This window comes from Nematostella vectensis, chromosome 14 (assembly GCF_932526225.1).
Source record: "Nematostella vectensis chromosome 14, jaNemVect1.1, whole genome shotgun sequence".
NCBI lineage: Eukaryota > Metazoa > Cnidaria > Anthozoa > Actiniaria > Edwardsiidae > Nematostella > Nematostella vectensis.
Window position 1 is genome coordinate 11,309,645 of NC_064047.1, and position 14,777 is coordinate 11,324,421.

Sequence of the window (14,777 nt, forward strand, 5' to 3'; positions counted from 1 at the left end):
GTTTTGAGAAACGCAAGTTGGTAGTGGGATAAGGACCTGTAAGACTTTTTTGAGAAGTGTGAAGTGAGGTTTTCTTGGTTAAAAATAGCTTTGACCTTTCTTTGTAATGAGTCTGTAGAATCTTGTTGGTTTGTTTTTAATTGGAGGATACTCATCAAAGATTACAAGGCGTGTCTGTAGAAGAGTATAGAGATCGGGGTGGTGCTCCCCCCAGTAAGAGCACATGTCTAACCAAACCAGAAGAGCTTTATCATAATGATGTTTTTTAAAAGCAGACAAACATGGTTACTGCTGACACGGCCATGCCCTTCTGGTACCCTCTGCTACGGCCCTGACAACAACGCACTTCACAATTAATTAAATTGACGCACTTTTACAATTGACGAACTTTGTAATTATAGGCTTTTTTTTTGTTACGTTAGACTTATTTTGTAATAAGACCCATTTTGTGATAATTGGCAATCTACCTGACTTGCTTTGTAAAACCTAAGTACCTCAAAATAAAACCTAAAAAATGAACTATAGAAATTTCACAAACAAACAGTGACTCACCGAATCTAGTAAAACTTACCAGTGTCGCTTCCACTTTTTTTGCAGTTCATCATTCGTGTTGTTTAACTCCTAATAGATAGAAAAAAAGTCTTGCCGCGAGTTTGCTCTATCTTGCCGCGAGTTTGCTCTATCTTGCCGCGAGTTTCCTCTATCTTGCCGCGAGTTTCCTCTATCTTGCCGCGAGTTTCCTCTATCTTGCCGCGAGTTTCCTCTATCTTGCCGCGAGTTTGCTCTATCTTGCCGCGAATTTCCTCTATTGCCGTGACACTTTTGGGCCACCGTAATTTTGACTATGATCACTTAAAGATTCGATAAAATTCACAGCACGGAGATTTGCTAAGGAAATATAACCGGTACAATCCACCTACGAAAACCAGTACAAGTCGGCGATGTCCCTGGCAGCCAGCAAGGGGTGAATGACGTACGCAAAAAGGCGGATTCTGATTGGGTGATGTTGATTACAGAACGTAAGATCGCGTCCAGGGGTCCAATGTTCATCAAGATTCTTTCATCACATTGCGTTATTGCGAAACAAAACAAGCAGATGTGTCAGGATGTGCTATAAGGATAAATCAGACAAACGACAAACTGCGCCAAAATGAGTCCAAGGTAAAAGCATGGCAAGACCTCTATCGGAGAAATGTAATGAAAATCCACCCCCGGCCCGCTCTACCAGGAAATTTTTGCAAACAACAAAAAGACATACTTGTGTACCCTGTGTAATCGATCTTTGTCAAGACTTCAGCGCCTAGACGAACATTTACAAAAGATTCATGGTAAACGAGACTCAAGTAAGTACCTTAAGGTTTATGCTATAGTGTCTAAATGGGCCACCGTACAAAATGGCCTCAAAGAAATTTGTTGTTGTTGAGTGGGCTAACAACGCGGAGGATCGTCGCGAGTTTACGGTTCTAAGGGGAAGTGATATCATCCCTAAGACAGGCAAAGTTTTGCGCCAGGGTGGTGTGGTATCTGTTGTATACAGAGAGAAGGCAGCAGACACACCAAGACTTTACGATGCAGAAGTGTTACAAATCTTCGGTAAGTCGAAGTTAGGCTGCTTTTTTGTATCGTTTTACTTTATAGAGACCTTATGCAAGGTCCTGGCGGCGCACGTAGAAAGCGAAAATAGGAAAATGCTGTTCTAGATTTGCCATCGCGGGACAACGCCTCACTTCGTGAGCGCGCGCGCCGTTCTTGAAGCCGTCGCTTCAACGGTAAATCTTGACGGCGGTTCGTTCTATTTTGTAACATACATGCGCCGTAAGAAGAAAGAGGGTGCAGAACCTCTGTATTATGACTTCAGTGCTAAAACTCAGAGCAATTTCAGGATGGAACTTAAGCAACGTAACGCAGAGAATTTTTAAGCTATTATAATTCTAAAGGATGTGCATTTTTATAAAAGAAGCATGAAGCATGAGCCCAGGGCGACGGAAAATCTTGAAGGCGTTTCGTTTTATTATGTAACATACATGCGCCGAGGGCGCAGAACCTCTGCGTTATGACTTCAGCGCTAAACACTCAGAGCAATTACAGAATTATATCTCAACTTGCAGTTTTTGGATTTGGATTTCAGACTCACAGCGCAAGGCAAAGCAGTTCGAAAACGAGCTGCTTGAGGGAGGCAACGACAGCGACCAAGGTAACATTATAAGAATAGGAACATCCACAAAATATTAAATGCATTCTTCGCATATCACTTACGTGAAAGGTTTGTGCTAGTTAATTTACCTTCACACAGTAGATAATACTTTGCTAAAATAGTATATTAGTGTTAATGTAATGTTATTTACCTAGAAGTAACATAAAGTAAACACTTAATGATGGGGTTAGCATAGAGCATTGTAAATCAGTGTTTTGCAATGATTCTTGTTTATATTTCAAGAAACACAGCGACCAAGAAAAAGCCGAGTCAAAAGGTGGTAGAAGCCGCAAGCTTAAATGACGAAACAAGCGGAGGAAAGCATGGTAAGCATTGAGCCCTCTGCTGTGAAAGAGGCTGGAAGGTTTTTTTTTTTTCAGTTAGAAAACATTTACAGGAAAGCATTAATAGAAACTGCGCGGGATGGGGGGGAGGGCAATATCAACATTTGCCAGCGAGACAACGTACCTTGATTTTGATCGTGGTCTTGCGCGAACCTGTCGTATCATATTCCTCGTTCAACAATTCCCGCGCTTTTTAGACAGCTAGAAGAAACCCTATCACCTTTAAAAATATATGTTCATCAGTTTATCACTTTTGGAATATCCCGATAACTTCGAAATTGTCAGTCAGAGTATTTGGGTCACTGACGTCAACCATCACCGTTTTGTCAGCTTTTTCTCTTACGATTGCAAAATGATTCGGATTCTTAAGTTGTTTACCCAATAAGCCTTGTCTTTGGGCCAACATTGTAAATAATGTTGATTATAACAAAAAAGGTTGTTATGTTCAGTTACGGCTTGATTACGTTAATTTAGAAATATGTAAACCTCCATAAAGCGGCCCCCAAACTAAGATTTTTGATTGCAGCCAATAAAAGACCAAAAAGCAACAAGTCAAAGTCGGGAGACGTTCGAACACCCAAACCTAAGGTAATTTCCGGCTCTTTGTCTCATTGAAGCCATTCTGGTTTCATCCATAGTTAACTGTTAACCAACTAATTTTCATTGCTGCTTATATACTCTAAAAGGTTGATGCACGCTCGAACCTCTGTTGCGTATTGCTATTTTTGTTTGTTCAGGAACTGCAAAATACTGTACAAGGCGAAAAGATAAGAAATATAATGAGCAGGAGAAGGTTCCCAGAGGATAACCTCGAGGTTTCCAGTGTTTCGGCCTCTCATCATCCACTTCACGCCCCACTAATGCTTTACAACCACTTAAACCCCCATCTAATACTCCACAACAACTCACAACCCCTCCGCATCAATCTAATACCCCACGACCACACACACCTCCTTCTTGTCAATCTAATACCCCACGACCACTCACACCCCCTCCGCGTCAATCTAATACAACACAACCACCAGCATATCCTCCGCGTCAATCTTTTGCCTTACAACAAACCACACCGCTACACACTTCACAACCACTCCGGCCCACTCCACGTCGTCCATCAGACACCCCACAACCATTCACACCCCCTCCACGCCCATTTGAGGACTTGCGTTCACTTTCATCCACTCCACGCCAATCCACAACCAGTCCACAGTTTACTCCGTTCACACACACTACCACATCAGTCTACTTCATCTTATTCTTTGCAAGCCACTAATGCGTACAGCACTTAATGCATCTAATAATTGGCAAGTCAATTCTTCAATAACTGACGATTCTAACCTATCACTCGAATACAACACTCCTGATCCATTAATTACTAACGCCTTTCCCAGTTATTCCGCTATGTTGGAAGATGAGCAGCCCAACAACTGGGAAACATTCGCTCATAGCACTACTTCTGCCATCCAAGACCTCAAGGCAGAGGTCGAAACACTTAAACAAGAGGTCAAACACCTGAAAAGAAAACTAAAGGTGAGTTTACACCGTGTGATTATGCTAATATAATACTTATGACAAAAACGAATAGGTTGTTGTTGGTTAAACGGCGGCTTCGATATTCTGAATCCGCTCCCTGGATATGAGGAACTTGGCTCTCAAACACAGGATATAAATATTATTTGGGCACAAATTCAAATTATGTCATTCAGTACTTTTATCCCGCCTTGGATTTTAAGATTTTGTGAATTATGTATTTTATATTAGTAGCCGAATGCAGTGAATATAAGACTATCAGCAAGTAGTTTTGGATTTTTCAAAGGCTGTGACTGTGTGGTTTTTGCACATTGTAGTCTTTTCCACTGTTATCCCATAAAGAATATTAAGTGTTCTTTTTTTTGTATTTTTATAGGTTAACAAAGATGTTCCTGCAGAGGATCAACCCAGTCCAGTGGTACGTTTTGATAAAACATCAAACAAACAATATAACCAGAACATAGAACTCGTATATACTATATACATGCCTGGTTGCTTATACACCGATTTTAGCTGTTTTCAATTTATTTTTCAATTTATTATTTACAGTCACAACAAAAGCAGAAAATTAAGTACCTCTCAAAGCCCCTGGAAGGGGTGAAAAGGCTCCTCTCAGACCTCTTCACCGAAGAAGAACTCATGCGGTGTACTCTGAAGGGGAAAGGGAGGTCCAGGGATGTCCTGGACAGCAACAAGCTGCAGATGTTTTATGGTGAGTCACAGTGTGAGAAATGCAGAAAGGTATCACTTACTCAACTGCGACTACCATTGTTTTTGCAGGTGCAATGAGAGGAAATTATGGGATGACAGATGAAAAAGTGGACCAGCTGATTAGAAATCAGCAAAAATCCTTAAAAGACAAAACCAAAAAAGTCTTCAGTACAGCTAAGTGAAATCTCCATTGTTTGTGTAAAATGTTCGCTTTAGAGGGGTTTTTTTAAATCATAGAGATATATTAGCTTGCCTAGCACTTTTTGTTGTATACCAACTTTTTGTCGAATCTGGTTTTGTCTTTTAACGATTTTTGCTGATTTCTATAACGTTATAGAAGGCACTGTTCACGTTGTATCCGTTTTGTCTTTTAACGATTTTTGCTGATTTCTATAACGTTATAGAAGGCACTGTTCACGTTGTATCCGAAAATTATAAAGTTGATATCAAATATATAAAGATATAAAGTTGATTATTAAATTTTGAGATAATTGTAATTTAGTTCTGTATTATAAAAAAAAAATTTCTTGCTGGAAAATATTGCTAGCTACTTGTAATAAATTAACGGATATCCAAGAAAGTCGTATGATATTCTGCAAAATGACAATATATCGCAAAACAAAATATATATCGCAAAATAAAATGTTATTGTCGACAACAATAACCTAAATTTCCTACAATTCCGAAAAATCTCATAATATCCGATTATGCATTCACTAAAATCCAAGAAAATTCCGAAAAATCTCATAATATCCGATTATGCATTCACTAAAATCCAAGAAAATCTAATATTGCCTAAGAATATCGCACTTTATTGCAAAAGAAACAACGCATTTCCTGTAACATTCATGCATATTCCAAACAATCGCATTATATCCAAATGGATATTCCAGAATATCGTAGAAAATCCTGTTTAAAGTAAGTCTATGCCTTTTGAGATACCCTAGGATATCCTGGAATATCGGTCCAAATTTACAGTGAAAATTCACACCTTGATCGTAGAATATCCTAGGAAATCGCAGGATGTTCTAAGATGAATATCGTGAGATATTCAAGGATATTACAGGAAGTCTTGGAATATCCCAGTTTCATTTCGCACGGGATTGTACATGCATCCCCAGAGATTGAAAATTGAAATCAATTTTTATACTGATTAACATCTAAAAATGTTCAGATAATTTACAAATAGGGATGACTTAATATACACATCATACATTATGTAAGTTAAAGTAACTGAAGCAGAGTTTTAACTTAGTGAGCTATCCTCCACTTTTTTTCTTTCATGTGCCAGAATAAAGGTTCCCATTTTACCCCAAAGGACCAAGCATGTAGCAGTACATCTACAACCTTGGTGCAGGGGATACTTTTGGTAAGTAAATACACCTACAAATAATGATAAACTTTATTGCCTTCTATACGTTTTGGAGATTTCATTAAAAAAATGTTCAGCGTGTTATTGTATTTATTTTAAGGTACACATAGCAAAGGTCGCCAATACTAATGACTATACGTTATTAATTTGGCTTGAAAGTTAATCAATTTGTTGTATGTGTGATTCAAAACATGCTTATTTTTCCTAGATAGCTCTAGGGCTAGACCAGCTGAACCAAGCCAAGAAATCCCTGTGGGATCAAAAGAAGGTACCAACTTTAGAGGATGCCATCCTACAAGCTGTTGAGACAATTCCTGGATCAGCTGTTGTGCCTGCCCTGGAAAATCCAACCACGAAAATCAGGAACCAAGCATGCAGCCGCCGCCCCAACCAAAAAAACGGTGGAAATAAAAAAAGGAGTATAAAAATGTACAATGGCGCGTAACACGTAACACACTGGTTCCACAGAAGACCAAGACTATTCAGTCTAACGAGCAGCCTTGGATGAACTGCAAGTTGAAGAAACTAATACGGACGCGCCAGAAAGCATTAGCTGAGGGAAACTAGGACCAGTACAGGAAGCTGCGAAACCGCAAAAACCGAGAGAGGAAATCCGGTCGCTCCAAATATTATGATGCCAAGGTGGAGCATTTGAAAGAATCTAAGCCGTCCACTTGGTGGAGAGAGGTGAAAAATCTTGGCGGGATGAGCGCACTGGGAGCCAGAGCCAGTCCCCAAGCAGAAACCCGTCCTTGACGTAAACAAACATCTCCGGCCAATTTCTCTGACACCTGTGCTGTCTAAGCTCGCAGAAGATTACGTAGTCGAGCAGCACCTCAAGCCTGCCGTCCTGAAAAAGGTAGATGTAAATCAGTTCGGGACTGTACCGGGGTCGAACACGACTCACACGCTTATTATCATGCATCATTCTTGGCTAAGTGTGACGGACGGAAACGGGGCTACAGCCAGGACCATCCTGTTTGATTTCCGCAAGGCCTTTGATCTGATAGATCATCACATCCTTGTGCGAAAGCTGATGACGTACGACCTACCTAGCACTATAACAGCCTGGATCGTTGACTTCCTCACGTCACGGAGACAGCACGTCAAACTCTGCCAAGATTGTTATTCAGAGTGGGGCACCATCCCATCTGATGTCCCACAGGAACGAAGCTGGGTCCGTGGCTGTTCACGATAATGATAAATGACTTATCCATTACTGAGGTGGACTTGTGGAAATATGTAGACGATACCACCATCACAGAAGCAATCCACAAGGGCCAGACAAGCAGCAATCTACAACATCTAGTGGACGACTTAGGCAATCAGGTAGCCTCAGATAAGTTCGAGTTAAACAAAGCTAAATGCAAAGAGCTCCGAATCTCCTTTGCGCGATCTCCGCCCGTATTCGACCCAATAATGGTTAACGATACTGAGCTGGAATGCGTCTCACAAGCTAAGATCTTAGGCGTAACCTTTTTGAGTGACCTAAAGTGGAACGCCCACGTAGATGAAGTTATCAAAAAGGTAAATAAGCGTCTTTACTTTCTACGCCAGCTTAAGGGCGCACACGTAAAACCAAAGGAGCTCGTTCTAGTTTATCTAACTTGCATTAGACCATGTACAGAGTACGCATGCGCGCTATTTCATCATAGTTCGACCAAGTACTTAGCAGCAGATTTGGAGTCATGTCAGAAGCTTGCGCTTAGAATAATATTTCCAGACGACTCTTATGCACAGGCATTACTTGCCTCTAATATCACAACACTACATGAAAGACGTGAGGTCGCAACAAACAAACTCTTTAGCGAAGTCATGGCCAGTCCAAACCACAAACTACATAGGCTGCTCCCTCAGCAGAACTCTAGAATTAATATTAGGAAGAGGCGGGTCTTTGCCATCAAAGCCAACACGCAACGTTTTGCAAAAAGTTTTTTAATGTTTAATGCCTCCACTAAATTCTACGACTAGATATTTAAATCAACGCAGTATAGATTTGATCAAGCCTGTAATTTTAGATTCATATTTTAGATTTTTAGAATTTTTAAGTATTTGACTATTTGTAACATAACGTAATTCAACCTTCAGGTTGCAAAGTTTTTTGAATAAACCCATCCATCCACCCACCCACCCACCCATCCATCCACCCATCCATCCATCCATCCACCCATCCATCCACCCACCCATCCATCCATCTCTGGACATCATCACTAACTAGATTCTCTTCACAGCAATGGGCAGACAAAAAGACAGAAAAAAGAAAAATACAAATTTATTTCATTTTAACCAATCTATATAAAAAAAATCCGAAATTTGGTTTTATTTTGATTTACATCACAAAAAATGGATTTATTTAAATGGTAATGACAGACCTACATATTCTAATTAATTATTTTACTTTAAGTATTAATTATGAATAATTCTTACTAATTTATTTTCATTTTACCAATGAAAATATATTCTATAAGAACAGAAATATTAAAAGCTATCTTTATACTACTACGAAATGAAATATGGTATAGCTATGCGACTTGGTTTTGTCGTCATCACGCAGTTACCTTGTTGTGTCACAATCCAGCCAACCGAGCAACTTCCAGGCCCCACTCGTTCGTATGTGCTCAGAAAAAAAGGCAGGTGGAAAATAGTATTGAATGAGAAAATATGCGGATTCAAATAGGCTGAAGTCTTTGAGGAACCGTTTTGTCTGAAGTACGAGACGATAGTAAAATCTACCCGAGTGTTCGTGAATCCCGCTCATCGCAGCAGCTATAAAGGACTAAGAGAGGCTCTACACTACAATTCTACTAATATTTATTCACGTCGATATTTGTGTAAGGAGATCCTGAGAAGAAAGGCCTTGGATCGATGTCTGTTTTTAGCAATAAAAATAATTCACTTGTGTCGAAGGTGAGTCTTGGATGACGACTTGTATAGAGAATACGACAGTTATTTTATTTTTATTGTTGTGCTTTTATAATGCTCGCTTTAAGTTATCCAGTTCTATAAATTCAAGCATATATTCCTCACGGTAAGTAACAATTTAACGACAGAAATACGTAGTAGTCTAATTACTGTATCAATGCCAATTAGCTTGCTCGATTTATACATTTGTTTCTAGAGTTGCTTTGAGAATTCGTGGTCTAATCAAACAATTTGAGCATCCTTTGACACATCCTTTGATATCCTTTGTTCTCCCTTTTTAGCCAATAAAGTTATTGCCTGCGTTGAGATGGTGACAAATATCATCCTGTCATGGATGATATATAGACAAGAAAGGTCTAAAAAGATGGCCGACGCTTACCGCCACGGCCAGACAAAATTGCGGCCAGTCAAGGTATGTGTAGATAAAAAAACACCTATAAAGCTAGTTTTATTGCGTGTAATGATCGGAAATTACTGCAATGTACTCTTCATATAATCTAAAAAGATTTATACAAGCTTCAAGATCTTAACAACCCGATAAGGGAACAAATTTTGTGCATAAAGAGATAGTATACTCACGTTACATAAAGCATGCAAAGCGTCTCTATCACTTTATCTCTCTTACTCTTTCCGAAGGTAATCCAAGTTGAAATACTGCTCTTTCGATAATATTTTATTCATTTTTACACAAATAACAGAGGACCAAGAGACACAAGACATTTCTCGTCTCCCAAGTTTTCCATTTGAAGATGTGATAACATACTCAAAAGACAAGTCCGGCTGTAGCAAAACATCCAAGGCGATGAAGTTCATTGCCGAACCGGGCTATCTACATGATCTTAAAGGTAAATTAATATTCTTCTCATTTTGCTACAAGAAATTGGAATTGAATTATAATAGAAGCCCTTATAATATGCATAAAGGGCGACAATTCTTTGCCTTCAATTTTCAATTAGATTGGATACATTCCAATACACAATTTTCCTATACACCTTCCTATACTTAGACTCTTCTAATGTCCATAATTTGTATGTATATGTAACTGTAATTTTGGTTTCACAAGGACATTGCTCTAAATTCATAGTTGTTTTTTTCTCTCATTTCCAGTTACTTATATTGGAGATTTCAATTATTACAAGCAAGTGCTACCGCTCAATGAGAAAAAGTGAGCCACCTCATAACTTGGAAGTTACAATCAAACTGAGAATCATTCAATTGCTGGACGATGCTCCTGTGTTGCTGGTATTGGTGGATTTCGCCACCATGTCATAGGTTTGTTATATTACATATCCCTTTTAAAGCAGCTTGGGCACAAATCAATCCCAGATGAACTCACATGCACAATGATGGAGCAAAGATGGTGTTCCACGTGCAGGCCTTTCAATAGAAGGCGGCTACCGGCGGTGAACCGTAAAAAAAGGTTGGGCAATCTGCCCTAAAACTTGCTCTAGAAACGTTGTCAAATGAAAATGAAATACTCACTAGTATGTTGTTGTATCATTTTCTTATTTAGCAGGGTCTTTTTAGCAATACTTTTCTTCGTTCAATTGCATTCTCGTCCAAATAACTCAAGTCGCGTGTTGTTTTGTTTACGACCGCCATCTTGGATTCGCATCGATATGGATTATGGGTAGTGTGAGCCTAATTGTGTACAGCGGTATTTCTCTTCAAACATGGCGACGTCCAACAAGAGATCAAAGAGAGATGCGACCGCGAGTTCGGGCATGAATATTCATGCTTTCAGAAGCTATTTTGTAAATGAAAATAGATCGGGTAATATATCATTTCTTTATTGAGGTTTTGAAATTATTACAAATGCGTTGTGTTGTTTGAACCAGTTAGTTTGAACTTTTGAACTACTAAATTGTGAACATCTATCATCGATCACTTATCCTGTGAACGAGCTTTCTCCTGTGAGGTCTGTTTCATTTTGTAGCAAGTCGGCGTGTCTGAGAGACGACTGCTTACGAAAAGATCAAAGACTCACAGGAGAAAGCTCGGCTCGCAGGGTATCGATCACGAACAAAAACTACAAGTTTTTTTGTGTCTTGTGCCTATTATTTTCGGTTTCTTGTGTGCTCGCAAGAGAGACCTCTGCCGAGGTTGACTGTCTTGGACAGTCTGGTGACGGCCTGATGGGTTTCTAGATTCGTCAGATTCACGTTTTTTTTTTTTCATCATCTACAATACAAACTCTCCTGGGAAACGAAAGCAGTATCTTAGTAGAATTCGCCTTGTTCGAGGTTTTCTTGAAACATTCCATAAGAACTGTCTAGATATTCATTTGAGTGAAAGCTATTTAGTGCCCGTTTGATCGGAAACTCGGCGGGGAGGGGGGCTCGCATATATGATATCCATATTGCCCATGTTGATATCCAGTTAGTCGATGTCCTAAATCATGGGCGTCAAAATGAAACTACGCGCGCTATTAGGTTAGAACAAAAAGTCACCACTGTCCGCGGGACAGTCCCGCGTTCATCGCGCGCGTTGCACAAGCATATCAGCCGACTGTTCTTGTGACGGCCAAGCAAAAAAGAAAATATGGTGTACGTTGATAAGGGTATGTTCTTTTTTCTCGAATCTGTTATATATTTTTTCGATTTTGTTTCCCCTTGGTTTAACAATTCTGGTAGGAGTACAGTCCCTCGTTTCCCCCGGGTTTTGGCACTTACGCACATAGGTGCGGAAATCAATTTTCACGCTATTTCTCGCATCTGCCAGAAAAATGATTATTTGTCAACAGAGCTATTTTGGGGGGTCAAAAAACACAACAGACAGAAGAGTAATTACCATGAGACACAAAAAATAAAAGTAGAAGCAGAAAAAAATTGTTTTGCAAGAAGGGAAAGTTATAATTGGCAGATTTAACAAATTTCCAGGGGTTGAGCGTGGTATGTACTCTTATTTCCCACGCTACACGTCATCTTCGAGGTCAAAATGTTGTGGACTCACGAGACGAAGTCGAGTGAGTCCACAACAAATTTTGGCCTCGAAGATGACGTGTAGAGTGGGAAATAAGAGTACATACCACGCTCAACCCCTGGAAATTTGTTTTTTACCACAACAACAACTTCACTCATTTCACAATTTCACTCATTTTCGAGGAAGCACGTGCGACTTTCCGTTGCAAGTACCGCACGCGTGCGCGCGCGTGGTATGGACTCTTATTTACCACGGCGAATTGACCAATCAGAGCGCGAGATTACTAACAGTTGTGGTAAAAAAGGCGATTTTTGTTTGGGAACCAAATTATAAGAACGGTCCCATATCAATCAGATTTTTAACTGAATTACATAAAGACAGTATGTGGCAGAAAAACAGTATGTCAGAAAACGTTTTTCAAACATAGCTTTTTATTTCAAATAACATAACTTACGTGGTATTTTCCAGCCAAACCAAACGAAGAGACTACATTACCATCGCCGAACTCTGTTTCAAGCATTACTCAAGAGGTTCAAGATGGCACGGCATCAGGTGCCAATCTCATAGTGTATGGCGGCGAGACAAATGAGGCAAATGAAACACCTAGCAACCCGACCCCGCAAAACAGAGCAAAGGGCGAAGTTAAAAAGGCATGGACGGCAGAGGATGAGTCGAATTTCTTAATCTCTTCATTTGTTGATGACCCTCAGGTTATTCATAGCTTCCACACGTGTAGAAGCCGGAGGTGCATCTCTCTGCGCCCCACTGAAACGCGCCGCCTGGCTACGGGGGCTGCTGATCGCTTTCAGCATCAGTGGATAATGGATGAGAAGTTGTCATTGTCCACCGCCACTGATGTCAACTGGCTTATATATGTTGAAGGCCAGGGAATGTTCTGCTTGCTTTGTCGAAAGCATGGGACATCAAACCCCCAAAACAAAAGCAAAAAATACAGCCTCGATCCTGCTGTGCGATTTAAGCGAGCGGCTCTAGAGGATCATGCACAATCACAACAGCACAAAGCAGCAGTCGAGGCGGAGCTACTCAGCAGAGTATCAAGCTTTGAAGTAGCAATCAAAGAAATCCAAAGCAGTAAGGACGAGGTGTACTATAAGACATTTCTGGCCATGTACTGGCTAGCAAAAGAAGAGATGCCTAATAAGAAGTTCACTAGTCTGCTGTCAGTGCTTGAGCAACTAGGTCTCGACAACATCAAGTACTTTCAACACCGCTCTGCAGGATCAGTCCGAGAAATGTTCCTCCTTATTGGCAGCGTATTGAAAGAGCAGCTCACGACTAACTTGTCTCTCGCAAACTGCTTTGGAATTCTCTCTGACGAGGTATGCGATGTTTCCAACATAGAGCAGCTGGTAACATTTGTAAAATATGTTGACCCCAATAGTGGCAAAGCTCACACGACATTTCTGGCCGCCAGCGACCTGTTAGAGAGTTCTACAACAGGATCACCAGACGCCAAGTCCATCACAGAGGCCATTATTTCCCAAGTCACAGATGCTGGTCTGAAAATGGAAAATGTGTCAAGTTTCTCAAGCGATGGGGCATCCGTGATGACAGGCCGAAGATCCGGAATAGCAACAAGGTTGAAAGCGGATAACAAGGCCATGCTTAACATCCATTGCATCTGTCACCGTTTGGCCCTTGCGTGCGGAGACGCCAACGACACAGTAGATTACATCAAACAAGTGGAGCGTATCCTTATTCAACTGTGGTCTTTCTTCGATAACTCAGCGAAGAAAACGGCGGCGTACGCGAAATCCGTACTTGAAGTCAAGAAGATAAATGTCAGCGCGAAAGGCAAGAAACAAATTGGAAAGCGGTTCAAAAAAGCCTGCAGGACAAGATGGCTTTCAACGGAGAAGGCTATCGAAGGGGTCTTTGAAGATTACGAAGCATTACTTCAGACCCTTAGATTCTTCAAAGAGAGCAACGATGCAACAGCAACTGGCCTTTTGAAGCAAACTTCGAAGTTGAAATTTATAGGAACTGTGTATTTATTGCATGAGGTCCTTCCTATCCTCGGGCATCTGAGTAAGGCCTTCCAAGAGGGTGAAGTGTGTTTTGCTTCAATCGCACCAGCCATCGACTACACCATGGATCAGCTAGATGATGTCGCTAAGAACCAAACACACTTAGCCAGAATGACGGAAGATCTGATCGAGGGAGGGAGACTTTCAAGGTGCGACCTGCCAGATTTCACACCGGAGAAGAAGAGCATGCTGCAAAGCCTAACAAGGCAATATGTCCAGGCACTGAAAGACAACATCGTGAACAGGTTTTCTGGCAACCTAGAAGTCCTGACAGCCTTCAAAATCTTTGACCCATGCGCCGTCCCAGAGAAGACAGATCCTGGCTTTAAGGAGTACGGGAAGAAAGAAGCAATAGTATTGGCCGACTTCTTTTACAATGGAAGCAACGACCAGGCTGAAAAGAAGGACGAGTTACTGGCGGAGTGGACCAAGATCAAATACAACATCTTGAGTTTAAAGAGCGAAGTCCCCCCAGACGTCAGACGTCCTTCAAAGAAGCTGACCAACCGGAAGACCCCGACAGAATGGCTGCTTGAGCACATGATGGCCATGAAAGCCACCTACCAACACATGTGTCCATGCCTCCTACAAATAGTAGAGATATGCCTTTCTCTGCCCGTTAGCAATGCTTGGCCAGAGCGAGGTGCCTCTGCTATCAAGCGTCTCAAGACTCGCCTCCGATCGTCAATGAAAAACGACATGCTCCAGGCCCTCATGCACGTAACCATCAATGGCCC

General features: G+C 40.9%; 1 protein-coding gene across 6 annotated transcripts; it reads left to right on the forward strand.

The window, feature by feature from the left end:
* Positions 1-710: 710 nt before the first annotated feature.
* Positions 711-5,555, forward strand: LOC125559813. Of its 6 annotated transcripts, none has more exons than XM_048721631.1 (8): positions 711-1,343; positions 2,129-2,194; positions 2,438-2,520; positions 3,065-3,126; positions 3,927-4,065; positions 4,442-4,483; positions 4,615-4,777; positions 4,846-5,555. In XM_048721631.1, exons 3-8 carry the CDS (start codon positions 2,494-2,496, stop codon positions 4,956-4,958), a joined length of 546 nt encoding a protein of 181 aa, XP_048577588.1. In that variant the 5' UTR covers positions 711-1,343; positions 2,129-2,194; positions 2,438-2,493; the 3' UTR covers positions 4,959-5,555. The 6 variants fall into 6 exon arrangements, with proteins under 6 accessions (XP_048577588.1, XP_048577587.1, XP_048577589.1 ...); XM_048721630.1 differs by lacking the exon at positions 711-1,343 and adding an exon at positions 1,433-1,593; XM_048721632.1 differs by lacking the exon at positions 711-1,343 and having other exon boundaries at positions 1,938-2,194.
* The last annotated feature ends 9,222 nt before the right edge of the window (positions 5,556-14,777 follow it).

What these genes read in the sequence shown, in the direction of transcription:
- LOC125559813 (XM_048721628.1), top strand. Translation starts at nt 3,808, where the DNA reads ATGCGTACAGCACTTAATGCATCTAATAATTGGCAAGTCAATTCTTCA. An exon ending in ACCTGAAAAGAAAACTAAAG is followed by an intron (nt 4,066 to 4,441) that starts GTGAGTTTACAC and finishes GTATTTTTATAG; the next exon opens with GTTAACAAAGATGTTCCTGC. An exon ending in AGGATCAACCCAGTCCAGTG is followed by an intron (nt 4,484 to 4,614) that starts GTACGTTTTGAT and finishes TATTATTTACAG; the next exon opens with TCACAACAAAAGCAGAAAAT.